The sequence below is a fragment of the Genypterus blacodes genome, unplaced genomic scaffold (assembly GCF_046128005.1).
Source record: "Genypterus blacodes isolate CSIRO-AG114 ecotype Tasmania unplaced genomic scaffold, CSIRO-AGI_Gbla_v1 ptg000044l_1, whole genome shotgun sequence".
Lineage (NCBI taxonomy): Eukaryota > Metazoa > Chordata > Actinopteri > Ophidiiformes > Ophidiidae > Genypterus > Genypterus blacodes.
In genome coordinates this window covers 6,261,391-6,278,054 of record NW_027466857.1, presented here as the reverse complement: position 1 = coordinate 6,278,054, position 16,664 = coordinate 6,261,391, and the positions used below count along the sequence as shown (strand labels likewise).

At 40.2% G+C, this 16,664-nt stretch overlaps 2 protein-coding genes across 3 annotated transcripts in view; both read right to left on the bottom strand.

Moving 5' to 3' along the window:
* Positions 1–16,664, bottom strand: part of LOC142999432 (uncharacterized) — a 90,632-nt gene that overhangs the window by 61,518 nt on the left and 12,450 nt on the right. The window contains exon 1 of one of the 2 annotated variants that reach the window (XM_076149001.1): positions 14,036–14,089. The exons of the other annotated variant lie outside the window; for it this stretch is intronic. Within the exon in view, the coding sequence (XP_076005116.1) occupies positions 14,036–14,078 (43 nt within the window). The 5' untranslated portion in view covers positions 14,079–14,089. Of the gene's footprint in view, positions 1–14,035; positions 14,090–16,664 lie in introns of those variants that run through there. 2 annotated transcript variants of the gene reach the window in all.
* Positions 7,489–8,904, bottom strand: LOC142999621 (uncharacterized). The gene is made up of 5 exons (XM_076149244.1): positions 8,892–8,904; positions 8,442–8,783; positions 8,205–8,312; positions 8,008–8,066; positions 7,489–7,886 (listed from the first exon to the last, which is right to left on the bottom strand). The coding sequence occupies exons 1-5, from the start codon at positions 8,902–8,904 to the stop codon at positions 7,758–7,760; spliced, it is 651 nt and encodes a 216-aa protein (XP_076005359.1). The 3' UTR covers positions 7,489–7,757.

The following is a 16,664-nucleotide window of genomic DNA, read 5'->3' as shown; positions in this document are numbered from 1 at the left end:
TAATGAGACTCCACCTTAAGTTCTGACTCTAGCGTAGGTGCTTTCTGCCTCAGCGGCTCTCACAGGCCTTTCTCCTGCATCACCAAAGTTCCTCCTGGTGAAGTTTGGTGCAGAATAAACCAACAGGTCCTCATCTCTCTGAGGAAATACAGACAAATGTTGTCAGAGTGTAGGACTTACACAAAGCAACCCCACCCAAAGTCAGCAGGTCAACTCAGAGTCTACTGTTGCTATTTCAGTCAAGCAAGAATGGAGTTTAATGAGAGCATGCAAGTGACCTCAATAATTCTTTTGTGAAAAAAATATGAAAAAGCGGGTTTGGGAGGTCAAATGGTTCCTTCCATCTTCCATCAACATGTAATAATATGACAAAATTTACATTTATAGACATTCTGTTAAAAATGTGAATCCCTTTTAAAGTAAACTAATATGTATAAAAAGTGAACTGCTACTACTTTTAAAGATATATTTTATTTCTTACCTGCTGACTTTGCGGATCCGCACAGACTGTTGCAGCTGGAATATAAGATGAACAAGCAGTCAGTAATAATCAACACATGTTAGAGTGTGTGTGTGTGTGTGTGTGTGTGTGTGTGTGTGCTCTCTTACCTTTGCAGCAGTGACATGTTTTATTCTTTATGGTGTAAATGAGGAGAGTGATCACAATCAAATTAACGGCCAAAGCAGCAGATAACAGTGGCACAATTACATTGATCTCAAATGCCTGCGTGCTGCTTCCTACAATGAAAATTCACAATGAGTATAGTATAATTATAATGCCCTTTGATGAGATTTAGATAGTTATTTGAACTTCAGTGAATCTTATATGACTCAGTATGCACATATATCTCCATTTGTTCAATTAACAGAACAATGTATTTACCTTCAGTGTTCAGTTTTGTTCCATTTCCAAACCAAATCTACCCACATGAGGCCACAGCACAGTAATAAGTCCCAGCATCAGAGGAGCTGACGTGCTTAGAGAAGCTGTAGACACAACTCTGTGGAGAGCCTCTCTCAACACGTCTCTCACACTCATCACCACTGTTACCATGAGCATGAATGAAACTGGGATGAGATCCATCTGATCTGGCTCTGAACCAGAACACACTGTCCTCTCCTGGACAGAGTTTGTCCTCAGAATCAATGAGGACCGAACACTGGAGAGTCACTGAGTCTCCTGGACGGGCTTGGTCAGATGGAAACGTCTGAATGCCAGCATTGATATCAGGATCTGCTCCTGGGTCAAACAAAACATGAAAAGTCATACTAATACTTCAATAAAATCCTTAAGGAATTCCTGGAGACATGTTGTTTCACATCACATTGAATCAGAAACATGTAACGATTTAAATTACAAAAAGGTCATCATCTGAGCAGGTTCCCGACTTTTACAAGAATAATAAATTCTATGTTTATCTTCAAATTTTAGCAATGTTGCATTCAAAACTGTCAAGTCGAGGCTGTCTGTTTTTACACAGCAGTAAACTCCAGAATCACTCATCTCCGTTTCTGTTATGTGAAGAACAAAGCTTCCAGGCTCTTGTTTTGTTGTAAAGCGAGGAGTTGAATTAACAACTTCAGAATCAAACGCAAATGCTCCTCCTAAAACTTCTGGAAATTTTCCGTAAGCAAGTCTTATCCAGAATAAGCGTACTAAATTCCAAGAGTTATCCCGGATACAGGTTAAGGTCACAGGTTCTCCAACTTGAACTGTTTTTGTGTCAAAGCACGGAGCATCTTTGCATTCTGTAAAACAAATGAAACACACGCTGTGATTAAGGAGCAACATTCAACCTTATTCATTCAAACAAATTACAGTAATTGAAATACATTTGTAGTAAAACCTTTTCCCATACTTACGCCCAGTTTTGAGAATGAGAATGAAAGAAAGTATAACCAGCATCCTCTGATTGATTCTCCTCAAACTGCATTGACAGACGATTCATGTTTGATGTGTTAATATCAAATGGGAGGGAACAATCTTAAGACTAATCTGATTGGCCTGCTGGCATGTGTGTTTTGCACAGCACTGCCACAGTGGAAACAATCGCAACCAAATGTTCTAACTCACACCCAAGAAACAACACGAGCAGCAAGACTTTGTCATTTAATGTTTACATGAGTTGGCTTCTACATTAGGACTTCACCTATTAGATTCTCTGCATGTCCAGTTGAGCGTGCTTGGAGATGAAGGTAAGTAGAAATTAAGTTCAACCCCATTAATATTAGACTCATATTAGATTCATATAAATGAATGTAAAGAAGGTACAGGTTAATCAGCTCCGATCTTTAAGTGACTGCCATCTTCTGGTGTGAAACTATATGACACCAAAGTCAAAATTCAGGAACCATTTTATTTACTCACTTTCATTTTGCATGTTACATCATCGTCTCCCTTCAGTCCTCTGTTGGAGCCTGGAGTCCCATCATACACTGGCAATATGAGGCTGTTACAGGATTTTACAAGCAATGAAGATTTTCCTCACGTAGATGTTCAATATCTGTACAGGGTTAGAGAACATTAAAAGCTAATTTTATGAAATATATTAGATAAGTAGACATGCACTGCAATAAATGACTTGATGACACACACACACGCAGGCAGGCACACACGCAGGCAGGCAGGCAGGCACACACGCAGGCAGGCACACCCGCAGGCAGGCAGACACACAGTTACAGGCACCCTGACAGACATTGAGCATCGTTGCGGCTGCCTGTCAAAAAAGTTGCGAACTGAACTAGGCTCTTCTTCCTGTCATGTTCTCAGTTTTACTTTTCAGGAAGTGGTCAGACTTTTATTGAACCCTTAAGCCAACCTAAGTAGGATTACACAACAGTAGCTCTGTTCACAAACAATAACAGTTGATTATTGGGGGCAGGACAGTGAGACAAACACTCCCATAGTTCATCTGTTTGTCACTGAGCTTTTGCACTGCAGCAGTCGGGCTTTGGTGCTCTTCTTTCGGCTACATAAGTCCCACCACCCACCACAATCTAACTGCTTTTGACCACCCGGCCCCTTTTCTCTGATAACTGTAAAGGAAACTGTTCTCACCCAGCAAACTAACATTAGTTTAAGTGCTTAAATGAGCCAACCATACAAGACATATCTCTGTTTTCAGATATCAATCTTCAATAAATGTTCTGGTTGCAAACTTCATGTTGAAAAGAAAAATACGAGACCACAATTTCACAAAGGATCATTTCGCAGATCTGGTCCTAAACGTATTTGTTTAAAAGATTTTGTATCTCATGTATACATATAAACATATTTAACCTACCTAGTGTGTCACACTTTCAGGTCTCTTTTAAGCTCTACATTTTCATGAACTAAGAGTGAAATGCAGTCTATCTTTATCAATTCCAGATGAAAGAATCGAATTCAACCTGGCCTGTTAAACAAAACAAAGCTTTGTATCCAATCCTTTGTAGTAAACACAGACTGTCAGAGCCAGTATCCTGATTAGAAATGTAACCTTTGTTAACCCCCAACTTCTTCATTGCATTTATCCATATTTTTCCCTTACAAAAGTATTCATGCAGGATGAAAACCTTTATAAGCCTCACATACTGTCGTGTCTGATCGTGTGATGGTTCACTGTTTCTGACAGACCCATTGTTGTCTCTCCTCTTGTACCTGGTTACATTAGTGACAGGGGACAATGCTTAGCTGTGGAATCACATGTTATGATTGAGATGGAGCAGAATCTCATGTCCACGTGTCGTATTCAATTCAGATAAAACTAAAGCAAACTAAATGAAGCCTTCCCACCCTCTTGTACTTCACCCCACATCCTGTTGATGCATGAACACAGACCTATTCTGAGTAAACACACTTGGTGGTTGGCCAGAGGTGAAAGAGATGGCCAACCACAGCTTACAAGTACAAGCGTAACTGCTGCATGTGGCTTTGCTGTTTGTTTCCATGGCAAACAAGTCAGCTTCAGCTTCACACCCTGCTGTGAGATGACACAGTTGATCAGTTGCACAAAAAAATCTTCTGAACAAAATATTTTAATAAAGGATTTTTAGAGAAGAAAATATATTTATATAGATAAAACGAACACATTCAGACCAGAAAGTGAGCAAGAGCTGGTGAGACTGAAACTACTTTGCTCAGTGTTTAAAATCAGTCAGTCAGTATCAGTAAAAGTAATTTGTTACAGGTAGAGAAGGACAAGTACTTGAATCTAGAGTAATCTAGAATGTCTAGGTGGTGTGATGCAACACATCCAAGTCAGTGGAACAGGCAGACAAGTGGCTGAGAAAGATCGAGGGCTCAGGTTTACCAGGCAAGTTCAAAGTCTGGTAAGAAGTGCCTCTGACATCCGTGGAAGGAGGCAAGAGGGGAGTAAAGTGCAGGCGTCACCTTAAGATCAGTACACAAATGGCCAGCTGACACATCAGTGGCACAGGCAGAGACATACTGAGGTGGAAGCACACTTTAGGGAACATGTGCATGGGGACACTTCCAATCAACGACTTCCAGCAGTAAGGAAAAGCAGACCCAAGGCAAAGGAGAGCCATCTTCCAAGCCGGGGTCCGACACCTGGAGGAGGTAGGGCGAAAGAACTTGAATCACACGGAGCCTGCACTCAGTGGGAGTTGCCAATGTGGAAGATCACATGGCCCATGCTTTGGAGGCTTTCACATCTATTTCCTTCTCTGGCCAGTGTTTGGCACTGTCCAAACACCAATGAAGCTCCCCAGGTGGGGAAAGAGTTATGCACTTAGCCAGGGCTAGATATACCAAGACAAGTTCCTCAGAGTACTGGCTGACATCTTGGAGAAGGTGAGACAAAGGACGGACACATCCATACAGTTCATCAAGTAAGGGGAGAAGCCACCATCTTCCTCGAACAAGACCAAGAAAGGCCTCCTGCAACTGGCACAATCATGGGAGATGAGGGTGGACCTGGGAAGGATACCACACTACCCCAGACCTTCTAAACATCTCTAAGGCCTGATGTCATCATTTGGTCTAAGCAGGTGAAGAGGATCATCCTGATTGAACTGACGGTCTTGTGGGAAGACAGATGGAAGGGCCTCAGAGAGGAAGGCCAACAAGTACCAGGATCTGGTCCAACAGTGCAGAGACAGAGGATGGCAGGCATGGCTTCTTCCAGCGGAGGTTGGTCAAAGGGGTTTCCTGGCACAGTCAGCATGGAAGATGCTTACAGTCTGGGAATCACTTGAATGTAGTAAGGTAGCTACATCAGACACAGGAGCTGCTGTGCACACCAGCCTCTCACATCCTATAGTTATGTCTCCTCTGTTTTGCATGCAACAGGATGTGAGAGCACACCTGGCGCGTTTGTGTAGACAATGTCTACACATCGTCTACATGTTTGTGTAGATGTTTGTCTGGATGGGTTTTACCAGAACCAGCTTTGAACCAGAACGCACTGCGATCGGGACACAGTTGTGTGACAATATTCACACTTTAAACCTTGATATTTTGCGACCCAAATGCATTTACAACTATTGCCAAAACACACAAAAATTACTTAGATACAACAATTTCATCAAAGGTCATACTGCTAACAGCTTCAGCGTGAGACTTGTCCCTGCTTGATATCTTGGGTTCATAGAGGAAATCACACATGAGCTATCCTATGAATATTTTGGCAACTTTTCCTTGGATAATCTTTAGAAGATAGTGTGACGGAGCGGCACTGTGACGGCGCAGCCCCGTCAATGACTGTGGTCAGCGCACACACGCACATCCCCCCTCCCTCCTATCCATTCTCCCTCGGTTTTGAATAAACCCCGTTATTTTTTCTCCGTCAGTAGTGCAACCAAAGGTCCCGACTTGGTGGTTCTGCGGTCGGTCTAAACATACATTTACACAAACAGTCAGATACGCGCACCATGTGGTTGAGATGCGCTGCACGTTCGCTCAGCAGTGTCTCAGCCAGGGTTGGTTGGCCAAACAGAGGCGTAACTATTCCTTTGTTGAAAAAGAATGTTTTCGAGCACTTTCACGATGATGTCATATGTTTTTGGTTTGTTGTACTATTTTTGGGTAACAGATGGTTTCATTGCTGAAGAATGAGATAAAAATCAAAATAATTTGTGTTATTTCTATTTGGGTTTAAGGAAGCTACGACTGCTGTGTTGTGATTAGAAATTGTGTTAATTGTTTTTGTGAAATTGTTTAAGCCTAGTGGGAGGGGCTAGGGACATAAAAGAGACTGCCTTCAGCCTGGGAGCCGGCAGATGTGGTCTGGTTACAACAAAGGTAACATTGACATTTATGCTATTGGATTGGATTGAGTTTTCTTTTGAAAAACTGTTAGTGAGGAACTCCTTTTTTTTCTTAAATTGAGAAAAAAGTTATTTAAGGTATTTTTTTTGTTTGGCTGTCTTTGTGCATTTTGTTTTGTATCGTGAATATTTTCATAATAAAATAGCATCAACAATATCTTCTGACGACGCCTGGTGTTTGTGGAGTTTGGAGGAAGAACCCTGCGACAGATAGTTTGTATCTCATGTCATAAACTCGAATTTCCTTGGGTCTATCTGCATCCATTCACATAGGACAAAAAGTGCCGGATCTCATGAATGAATGAATCTACTGTAACCAGATTTTGTGGACATTTACACTCACTTTGTCGATAACAGGAAGATTTGGCTCATCACATCTAAACATGACATTGTAGAATCAATAGGATTTTTCCCTCTTCTTTGGGATCAGCTTCATCTACCCATGCCGACCACACCCACTTGCATCCAGCAGAGTTTCCACCATTTTTGTCTGAAACCCTTGAATCGTTTTCCATGAAGAATGTTTGCTCTAACACAGGGACATAGTCTTGGAAAGCAGACACAACCAATCGATAGAGAAAAAGATGATTTGTTTACCAACTGCAAAATATGGGTGTGTCCGCTGCATGATTGGTCCATGTGTGTTGTTTATCCACTATGTGTGTTTGTGTGTGACTAGCTGGGCGTTATTCTGAATCCTGCAGCAGTTCTAAACAAGACACCCTTTGATCGCGAAGATAGTGCATAGGCGCCTATGTTTGCTTGATGCAAGAGTTCATTCTGACATCATCCCATCTCAGCAATATGCAGTCTTACGTCTTGCCAACAACTGCTGTGGGCGTGTAGCATCTCTCCCAGTAATAATTTTTAAATATAATTATTATTGTAATTTTAGAAAAAAAAATCAGAAAGCACAAACTTGATATAAATGCTCCTATGCAGGTCCAGTTGTTGGACTACAGACCTCTTTTTAGCTTCAGAATATTACAAACATGATGCCAAACCACAAAGCCTTTGTTCAACCAGCATAAGAACAAGTCACCTTTGTTACTGTGTCTGTGCACAATAGCAAATAAATAAAAAAATTGATATTATCCATCAACAATGTGGTTCATATTTTATCGGACAACCTCCTTTTCTTTTGCAATGCTTCACTTGCCCCTGTGCTGCATTTATGTGCTGAACAAGATGTGTAGAGGATGAATCAATAAATCACATTTTATTAGCAAAACTCTTTCATTCTACAACCAAAATAAAACACGTCATGACTGAACCCGATGGATTCAACACTTTATTGTAAAATAAAAAAAGTGTTAAATCCAATACTTGAGTATGTATTACAATGAGATAGACAGACAGACAGGTTGGTCGGTCCATTGATAGAAAGGTTTTTCGGTAAATTCATTCTTAAAGACTAGATTCTAGATTTACAAAAAGCCCATTTGGAAATTTGCAATATATTTTTGGGTTAAATGAGGTGACTAATTTCATTGGTAAACCTTCACATCAGAGTAGACGCTCTCCTCCCCCGCTGCAGCTGTATCTCTCCTCAGGCCTTCGTCTGGCTTCCTTCTGGCAAACCTTGGTGCTGCATAAACCAGAGAGTCCTCACCTCTCTATAAGGAAATATGGAAATGTCAAACAACAACCCCCAATTTAAATCATTTTCACCATATACACATACACATCTAAATGACAATGAAAAGACATTCATGTTTCTATTATCACATTTCTTACCTGCTGACCTTGCTGATCACTGTTAGTTGTTGCCGTCCGTGGTTGCCGTGAAAAGCAGGCTGGATTATAAAAATACAAAAACAACAATATTGATGGAATTTCATAACTGTGCTTCGGGAATAAGTGTTGATATCAATCCAGAGAAGTCTATTAAATCAAAACCCTTTTTTACTACATTGGGGTTGGAGTTTGCTTACCGTCGCCGTACTTCAGTGCGTAAATGAGAAAAACTACAACGATCAGACTCAGGATCAAAGCAGCAGACAACAGGAACAGAATGGAACTGGTCTTATGTGAATCTGCATCTGCCGGGAAAAGGGACAAATGAAAATGTAGCTTTTGATGTTTCATTAGTTGATCATTGATTTTCTTGACTTTCCATAACTTCAAATAGAATACTCAATCGGCAGATTCCTGATTGATATGATAGTCACCTTCAATGTCCAGTTGTCTTCCATTTCCAAACCAAATCTCCCCACATGTGGCCACAGCACAGTAATAAGTCCCAGCATCAGAGGAGCTGACGTTCTTGGAGATGTTGTAGAAACAACTCTGTACAGGGGGAATCAGGCCCTTCTGACATTCATCACCACTGTTTCTATGAGCATAAATCAAACTGGGGTTAGATTCATTTGACCTGGCTTTAAACCAGTACACTCGGTCTTCTGGACAGATTTTTTCTTCATAGTAAGTGACTGAACACTGGAGAGTCACAGAGTCTCCTGGACGGACTGGATCAGGTGGGAAAATTACAGCTTCGATATCCCGTTCTGGCCCTGGGAAACAAAAAACAAGTGGTGAATGTATTCCTACTGTCTTCTATGAAAATTAAATTGTAATGCAGAAAGAACGCATAGTATGAAGCAACATGAAATACATCCAACCTGGAGATTCCATCAATCCTCAAAAAAATTCAGGTTTTTATTCAAAAAAGCATAATATAACCCTTATTCTTGTTTACATCAGTTTTGAATGATATTACAAACAACAAAACGCTTTTCAGACATGGATTTGAAAGTTGAAAGTCAGGCATCATTCAGTGTGAACATATTCATTGTAATGAATTTGCCTGATCAGAAATCCAGTATATGTCTGGAGACAGAAATACAAAATGTTTTGCCATCATCAATTTGTTTACCTTTGACTCTCAGAAGAGTTGCATTCAAAATTGCTGTCTTGAGTCTAGCGACTTCTGTACAGTAGTAAAAAGCAGCATCACTTCTCTTTATATTTTTCATATGAAGAATAAAGGATCCAGGTTCTTCCTCTACTGTAATGTCAGGGCCAAGTACTCTGGCAAACCCAGAACCAAATGTGTAAGTGATTGCTAAAACTTCAGGCAGGTTTCCAGTCACAAGCTTCATCCACATTAACACTCCGAACTTTGTAGAGTTGCGTGTACATGTTAGAGTCACATCGTCTCCAGCACCAACAGTTTTTGTCACAAAGCTTTGACTGTCTGATCCTGAAAACAAATCAAATGCAGAGAAATAAGTAACAAAGATTTTATAAACTGTACATCACCACATATTTTACTGTTCAAGGGAAAACAATACCTAAGATAAAGTAAGCTTGAATATGAACGTTCTGATCTACATATGCTGTACTTACCGCCAATTGAGAGAACAAGCGCTATGCACAATACAATCAGCATTTTCTGGATTATCCACAGCACACAGTGGGTAAATTAGAATGTGCTGCAAAACAATTATTGTTTATGAGACTATATCAAAGGGGAGGGAACAATCAGAAGGGAGGGAGCAACTTAACATCAATCTGATTGGCTGCTTTTTTCAGTGTATTAAACACACAGGCTGTAGTTGTACCACAATGCTAATATCAGCTCAGTGTTTTTAATATACACATGTGACAGTGCTTTATCATAACTTTTTGTGCTTTTGTGGTCTGATGATTTCATTGTGTTCAAAGTCGCTGTTTGAATTGTTGCACTATTTGGTCCAGAACAATTTGCAGGTGGAAGGAGACAGTATTCATTCCACCTTTTCATACTCAAATGCGTTGCTTAACACAAGTCAAGACAACATCCTAACAAGCTCAGAATAATAGCATTTAACTTAAAATAACTTCAACAAGGCATGTTTAATTTAAGCCATGTGTGCCTTATCAACCCGTGTGAACTGTGGTTCCTACTGTAAGGCCTCTCAGCTTTGACTTGTGTAGTCTACCTTCACCATCTCCTTACACACTGCTGCCATCTTTTGGCAGGAACAAGCTCTAACAGACCAGCAGCTTTAATCACAATTAACAAGATGTTTGACTATTTCAGACATTCAGAGAGGACAGTAACCACAATCTAATCAGAAAAAGGAGATAAAATGAATATTTATCTCCTCAATTTTAATTCAAGCAGTTGAAGGGATGCAGGAAAAGAACAACAAAAAGACCAATAACACTTAGAAAAACTAACACAGAACAAACAAAAGTAAAGCTTTCAAACTTTTTTTCCATTAGATGAAGCATGAATTTAATCAGCTCGAGTAGCAGACAATGCCTCTTTCAATGTGAACAGGGAAACCCGAGTCATTTTTCAATTTGAGATGTTACAATGACCTCGTGTTAACCCACTCATACACTGATGGCAGGGACATACTACGCACAGCATCAACCAGCACATCAGGAGCAGTGAGAGGTTCAATGTCTTGTTAAGGGACAATGACAGGCTGGAACTGAACCAGACAACTGATCTACCATCCAGAGCCAGGCTGCCCCATGTTGCATATGAACTCAGACATGGATGTCAGTGTAGTTTCATAGCAGTTTAACATTCAACACAAGTATCATCCATAAACATCACTCACCCAAATCAGATCCTGACTGAAGAATCAACACCAGAATCAACACCAGACCCTAACCCTTAGAGTCATTGGTGGTGAAAGCAGATAACTGAAATCATCTAATTGGGATATAAGCACCAACTTATGCATGAATATACCTTTGCAACATGAAATTCCAAACTAAGCTCCATATTTAAACAAAAAAATGACCTATAACATTTTCAGAACTTCAATCTACCAATTGTTACATGTATAAATTGTTTTAGGCCACATTTGCAAGGGTAATCCACAACAAACACAAAGCAGACATATAAACACTTCCTAGGCACTAATGAAGTAGCTCAAGGTACAAAGGAGGAATCCAGGAACACGACAGCAGAAAACAGGATCCACACCAGGAGAAAACAAGAAACAGGGCCCATAACTGGAACAACAGAACAAGATAACAACACAAACTGGCAAAGGGTAACACAAAATGGAGTCTAAACACACTTGGACAACTGATGGGTAGACAAAGACATGTGACAGGAGGTGAACATGAACAAAGGGAAACCAATGAGACACAGGTGAAACCAATAAGGGAGGGGGGGCAACAATCATCAAGGGCAAAGAAATGAGAACAGAGGGGAGAACAAAATAAAACAGGAAACCAGACAAACGCAAGTATCATGAAAGCTCACACTTAGATAGATAGATAGAGAGAGAGACTGAAAGTTTAGACACCATTGACTGACTACAGGAGATTTTGTGAAATTAGCTATGAAATGCCATGTAAATAAAGCTTGTTTATCCATATCAATATACATATCCATTAGATTTGGACATGAACATTATGTTTTACATTCATTGCTGTTTGTTTCCCATGCAGTCTGAACTCTCCCCCTGTCACTACATGCAGAAGTCATGTTAAGCTGCTAAGTTAATGTAAAACACTTGGCTGGGCTCTCCTGTACTGGCTCACCCTGTCAGTTCAGGTGCCACTATCTAACTACACCATCTGTGTTATTGATGCTGGGCTCTTTAGATTGTATTTGGAAATGTAATCTTCACCATGAACACGTCTATTCATATCCATTTTTGATCACCCAAAATTCACAATTTAAGCTTTAGAAATGTGGAAAGCATTTCTTTACACAGACAGGAAACTTTTTTTCGCATCTGCTTCATTTTATCATAACTCTTTTATTGAAGACTTCACTCAAGTTATTAGTTAGTTACAAAGGTAAGGTATCAGCAAAGGCCAAACTATTAAATTAGGTCATTTTGCAGAACAATGTAACAGGAAAATTTGATCTTCTGTGCTGAAGTAATGAGACTCCACCTTAAGTTCTGACTCTAGCGTAGGGGCTTTCTGCCTCAGCGGCTCTCACAGGCCTGCATCACCAAAGTTCCTCCTGGTGAAGTTTGGTGCAGAATAAACCAACAGGTCCTCATCTCTCTGAGGAAATACAGACAAATGTTATCAGAGTGAAGAACTTACACACAGAAACCCCACCCAAAGTTAGCAGGTCAACTGTCAACTCAGTCTACTGTTGCTATTTCAGTCACGCAAGAATGGAGTTTAATGAGAGCATGCAAGTGACCTCAATAATTGTTTTGTGAAAGAAATATTTAATAACTGGGTTTGAGGGGTTAAATGGTTCCTTCCATCTTCCATCAACATGTAATAACATGACAAAATTTGTATTTGAGAGATTCTCTTTAAATGTTAGTGTGTGCCTATTTTAGTCTTTGACAATCATAGTATTTGACAATATTTAAACGTTTATTAGGATTTTAATGTCCAGCTCGGGACATCAAATGACAAACCCCAAAATCTCAAGTTAATGTCAAACAATTATTGTCCCTTTGAAAGTAAACTATTACTACTTTTACATAAATATATTTTATTTCTCACCTGCTGACTTTGCTGATCAGCACCGAATGTTGCAGCTGGAATATAAAATGAACAAGCAGTCAGTAATAATACTACAAGTGTTCAAGGTTCATTGCTCGATTTACTGAAGACATTAAACCAATTTAGTTCCTACAAAATACTGTTAGAGTGTGTGTGTGTGTGTGTGTGTGTATGTGTGTGTGTGTGTGTGTGTGTGTGTGTGTTTGTGAACTCTCTTACCTTTGCAGCAGTGACGTGTTTTTTTCTTCATGTTGTAAATGAGGAGAGCGATCACAATCAAATTAACGGCCAAAGCAGCAGATATATCTCCATTTTTCCAATTAACAGAACAGTGTATTTACCTTCAGGGTTCAGTTTTGTTCCATTTCCAAACCAAATCTCCCCACATGAGGCCACAGCACAGTAATAAGTCCCAGCATCAGAGGAGCTGACGTGCTTAGAGAAGCTGTAGACACAACTCTGTGGAGAGCCTCTCTCAACACGTCTCTCACACTCATCACCACTGTTACCATGAGCATGAATGAAACTGGGATGAGATCCATCTGATCTGGCTCTGAACCAGAACACACTGTCCTCTCCTGGACAGAGTTTGTCCTCAGAATCAATGAGGACCGAACACTGGAGAGTCACTGAGTCTCCTGGATGGGCTTGGTCAGATGGAAACGTCTGAATGTCGGCAGTGATATCAGGATCTGCTCCTGGGTCAAACAAAACAAGAGAAACTCACTTCAATAGAATTCTTAAGGAATTCCTGGAGACATGTTAGAGTCTCACATAACTTTAAAACAGAAACATGTTACGATTTAAATTACAAAAAAGATCTACATCTGAGCAGGTTTACATTTTAACAAAAGCGGTTCTTGCCTTTTACAAGAATTGTAATTTTTGTGTTTACCTTCGATTTTTAGAAATGTTGCATTCAAAACTGTCATGTCGAGGTGTTTCGTTTTTAAACAGCAGTAAAGTCCAGAATCACTCATCTCTGTTTTATTAATATGCAGAACAAAGCTTCCAGGCTCTTGTTTTGCTGTAAAGCGAAGTGTTGAATGAACAATTTCAGAATCAAAAGCATATGCTCCTCCTAAAACTTCAGGAAATTTTCCATAAGCAAGTCTGATCCAGAATAAGCGTGCTGGATTCCAAGACTTATCCCGGATACAAGTTAAGGTCACAGGTTCTCCAACTCGAACAGTTTTTGTATCAAAGCTCGGAGCATCGTTGCATTCTGTAAAACAAATGAAACACACGCTGTGATTAAGGAGCAACATTCAACCAAATTCATTCAAAATTACAGTAATTGAAATACATTTGTAGTAAAACCTTTTCCCATACTTACGCCCAGTTCTGAGAATGAGAATGATAGAAAGTATAATCAGCATCCTCTGATTGATTCTCTTCAAACTGCACTGACGATTCATGTTTGATGTGTTAATATCAAATGGGAGGGAACAATCTCAAAACTAATCTGATTGGCCTGCTGGCATGTTTGTGTTTTGCACAGCACTGCCACAGTGGAAACAATCGCAACCAAATGTTCCAACCTAAACCCAGGAAACAACATCAGCAGCAAGGCTTTGTCATTTATGGTTGTCATAAGGTTGGTCTCTATCATTGACACGAGCAGTGATCCCATCAAAATACTTAATGTGATTTTTCTGTGGTTTGTCGACTATTCGCCATTTTGGGTTCCACCTGCTGGATTCTTGTTGGATTACAAATGAAGGTAATTAGACATTAAGTGCAACCACATAAATGTGAGACTTGTATTATATTCATATAAAATGTATAGATCTCTCAGTGGAATATAATTGCAATGTATTTGAAAGATTTGTATGTAAATCATATTCTGTATTTTGTTGCATCAGGTTTTTGCTTTTAATCCACTTAACCTCCACCTCTCATGTTCATGTTCAGTCACTTCATCTTAGATATGTGTAAAATGTGTTACATCAAGCTCTGATCTTTACATGATGACTGCTATCTTCTGGTGGAAAACTTAAAGTCAAAGCTTCAGGAACCTTTTTATTCACTCACTTTGCTTTCATGCTTTTGTCTTGATGGCGTGAATGAGGGCAGCTATGGCAATCACACTTATGGCCGAATAAGCAGAGAAAACAAACTGATTACACTTTAATAAAATACGGTGAAACAGAATGTGTTTGAATAATTTTTTTAATGACAATAATTTCTATGGCAAAAAGTCAGTCTGATGTCAGTCATGCATTCAACAAGTCATTCAAAGCTGTCAGTCAACCTTTATTGTTATATGGTGGCAAATGTGCTGCAAAACATTTGAAGAAAATTAAAATCTTGCATCTTAATAGCAGACAGATAGAAGAGATAATGAAATACATTTACCTGAAATGTACATTATACATGAACTAGTAACATCTTTAACATGTATTTTCTCTGGCTGAGTCACACACACACACACACACACACACACACACACACACACACACACACACACACACACACACACACACACACACACACACACACACACACACACACACACACACACACACACACACACACACACACACACACACACACACACACACACACACACACACACACACACACACACACACACACACACACACGTTAATCATTGTTGCGGCTGTCTGTCAAAAAGGTGTGAAGTGAACTGGCCTCTTCTTCCTGTCATGTTCTCAGTTTTAATGTCAGGAAGTGCTCTGACTTCTTTAAAAAAAAACATTTAGACAAGATCAGTAGGATTACAGTAGTAATATTCATAAAGATTAAGAATTAATTATTAGGAGCAAAGTTCATCTACTGTTTGTCACTGCACATTTGCATTGAAGCAGTCAAGGTTATGGCGCTCTGCTTTGGGCAACAGAAGTCCCAACACCCACACGATCTTACTTTTGATCAAGCTGACATCTGAAAGTCTCCCATACTGCCGTACCTGAGACGATGGATGATTCACTGTTACTGATAGACTCATAATTGTCTCTCCTCTTGTGCCTCATTACATTAGGGACAGGGACAATGTTTAGCTTTTTCATGTCAATGTGTCATATTCAACCAAGCTAAAACCAAAGAGAGCAGGGAAACTATGAATCCTGCTGAAGCCTCCCCACCCTCTTGTACTTCAAACATCCTGTTCATACTGAAACACAGATCTATTTTGAGTAAACACACTTGGTGGTTGGCAATAGGTGAAAGAGATGGCCAACCACAGCATACATGTACAAGCGTAGCTGCTGCATGTGGCTTTGCTATTTGTTTCCATGGCAAATCAACTTTAGTTTCGACCTCAACTACACACCCTGCTGTGACGCCACACAAGAGTGACAGTTTCACATTATGACATAAAGAGCAGGTGGTGTTGGGGTAAAACATTCAGCCCCCACTGCAGAGACCCAGGTTTGCCTCCCTACAGTGTCAAACAAATAAATATTACTCATTTTGAATAAGCATACACACACATGAATAGATGAGACACCGAGCACTGGCTGACATCTTGGAGCAGGTGAGACAGAAGACAGACTGACCTGCTCCATCCATACAGTTCATCAGGGAAGGGGAGAAGCCACCATTATCCTAGAACAAGACCAAGAAAGGCCTCGTGGAACTGGCACAATCATGGGAGATGAGGGTGGACCTCGGAGGGATACTACACTTTCCCCAGGTTGTCTAAACATCTCCAAGGACTGACGTCATCATTTGGTCTAAGCAGGTTAAGAGGATCATCCTGACTGAACTGAGGGTCTTGAGGGAAGACAGATGGAAAGAGGCCTCAGAGAGGAAGGCTACCAAGTACCACGATCTTTGCACTTGACTGATGAGAGCAATAAAGTAAAGCACCAGGACACAACCAGTAAGAACCGTCAAGAGGTGAGGGAACGATGCAGACGATATACACACAGGGTTGATGACAACGGGGAACAGGTGAGGACAATTAAACAGGAGGAAGCAATCAGGTAATGCCAGACAGG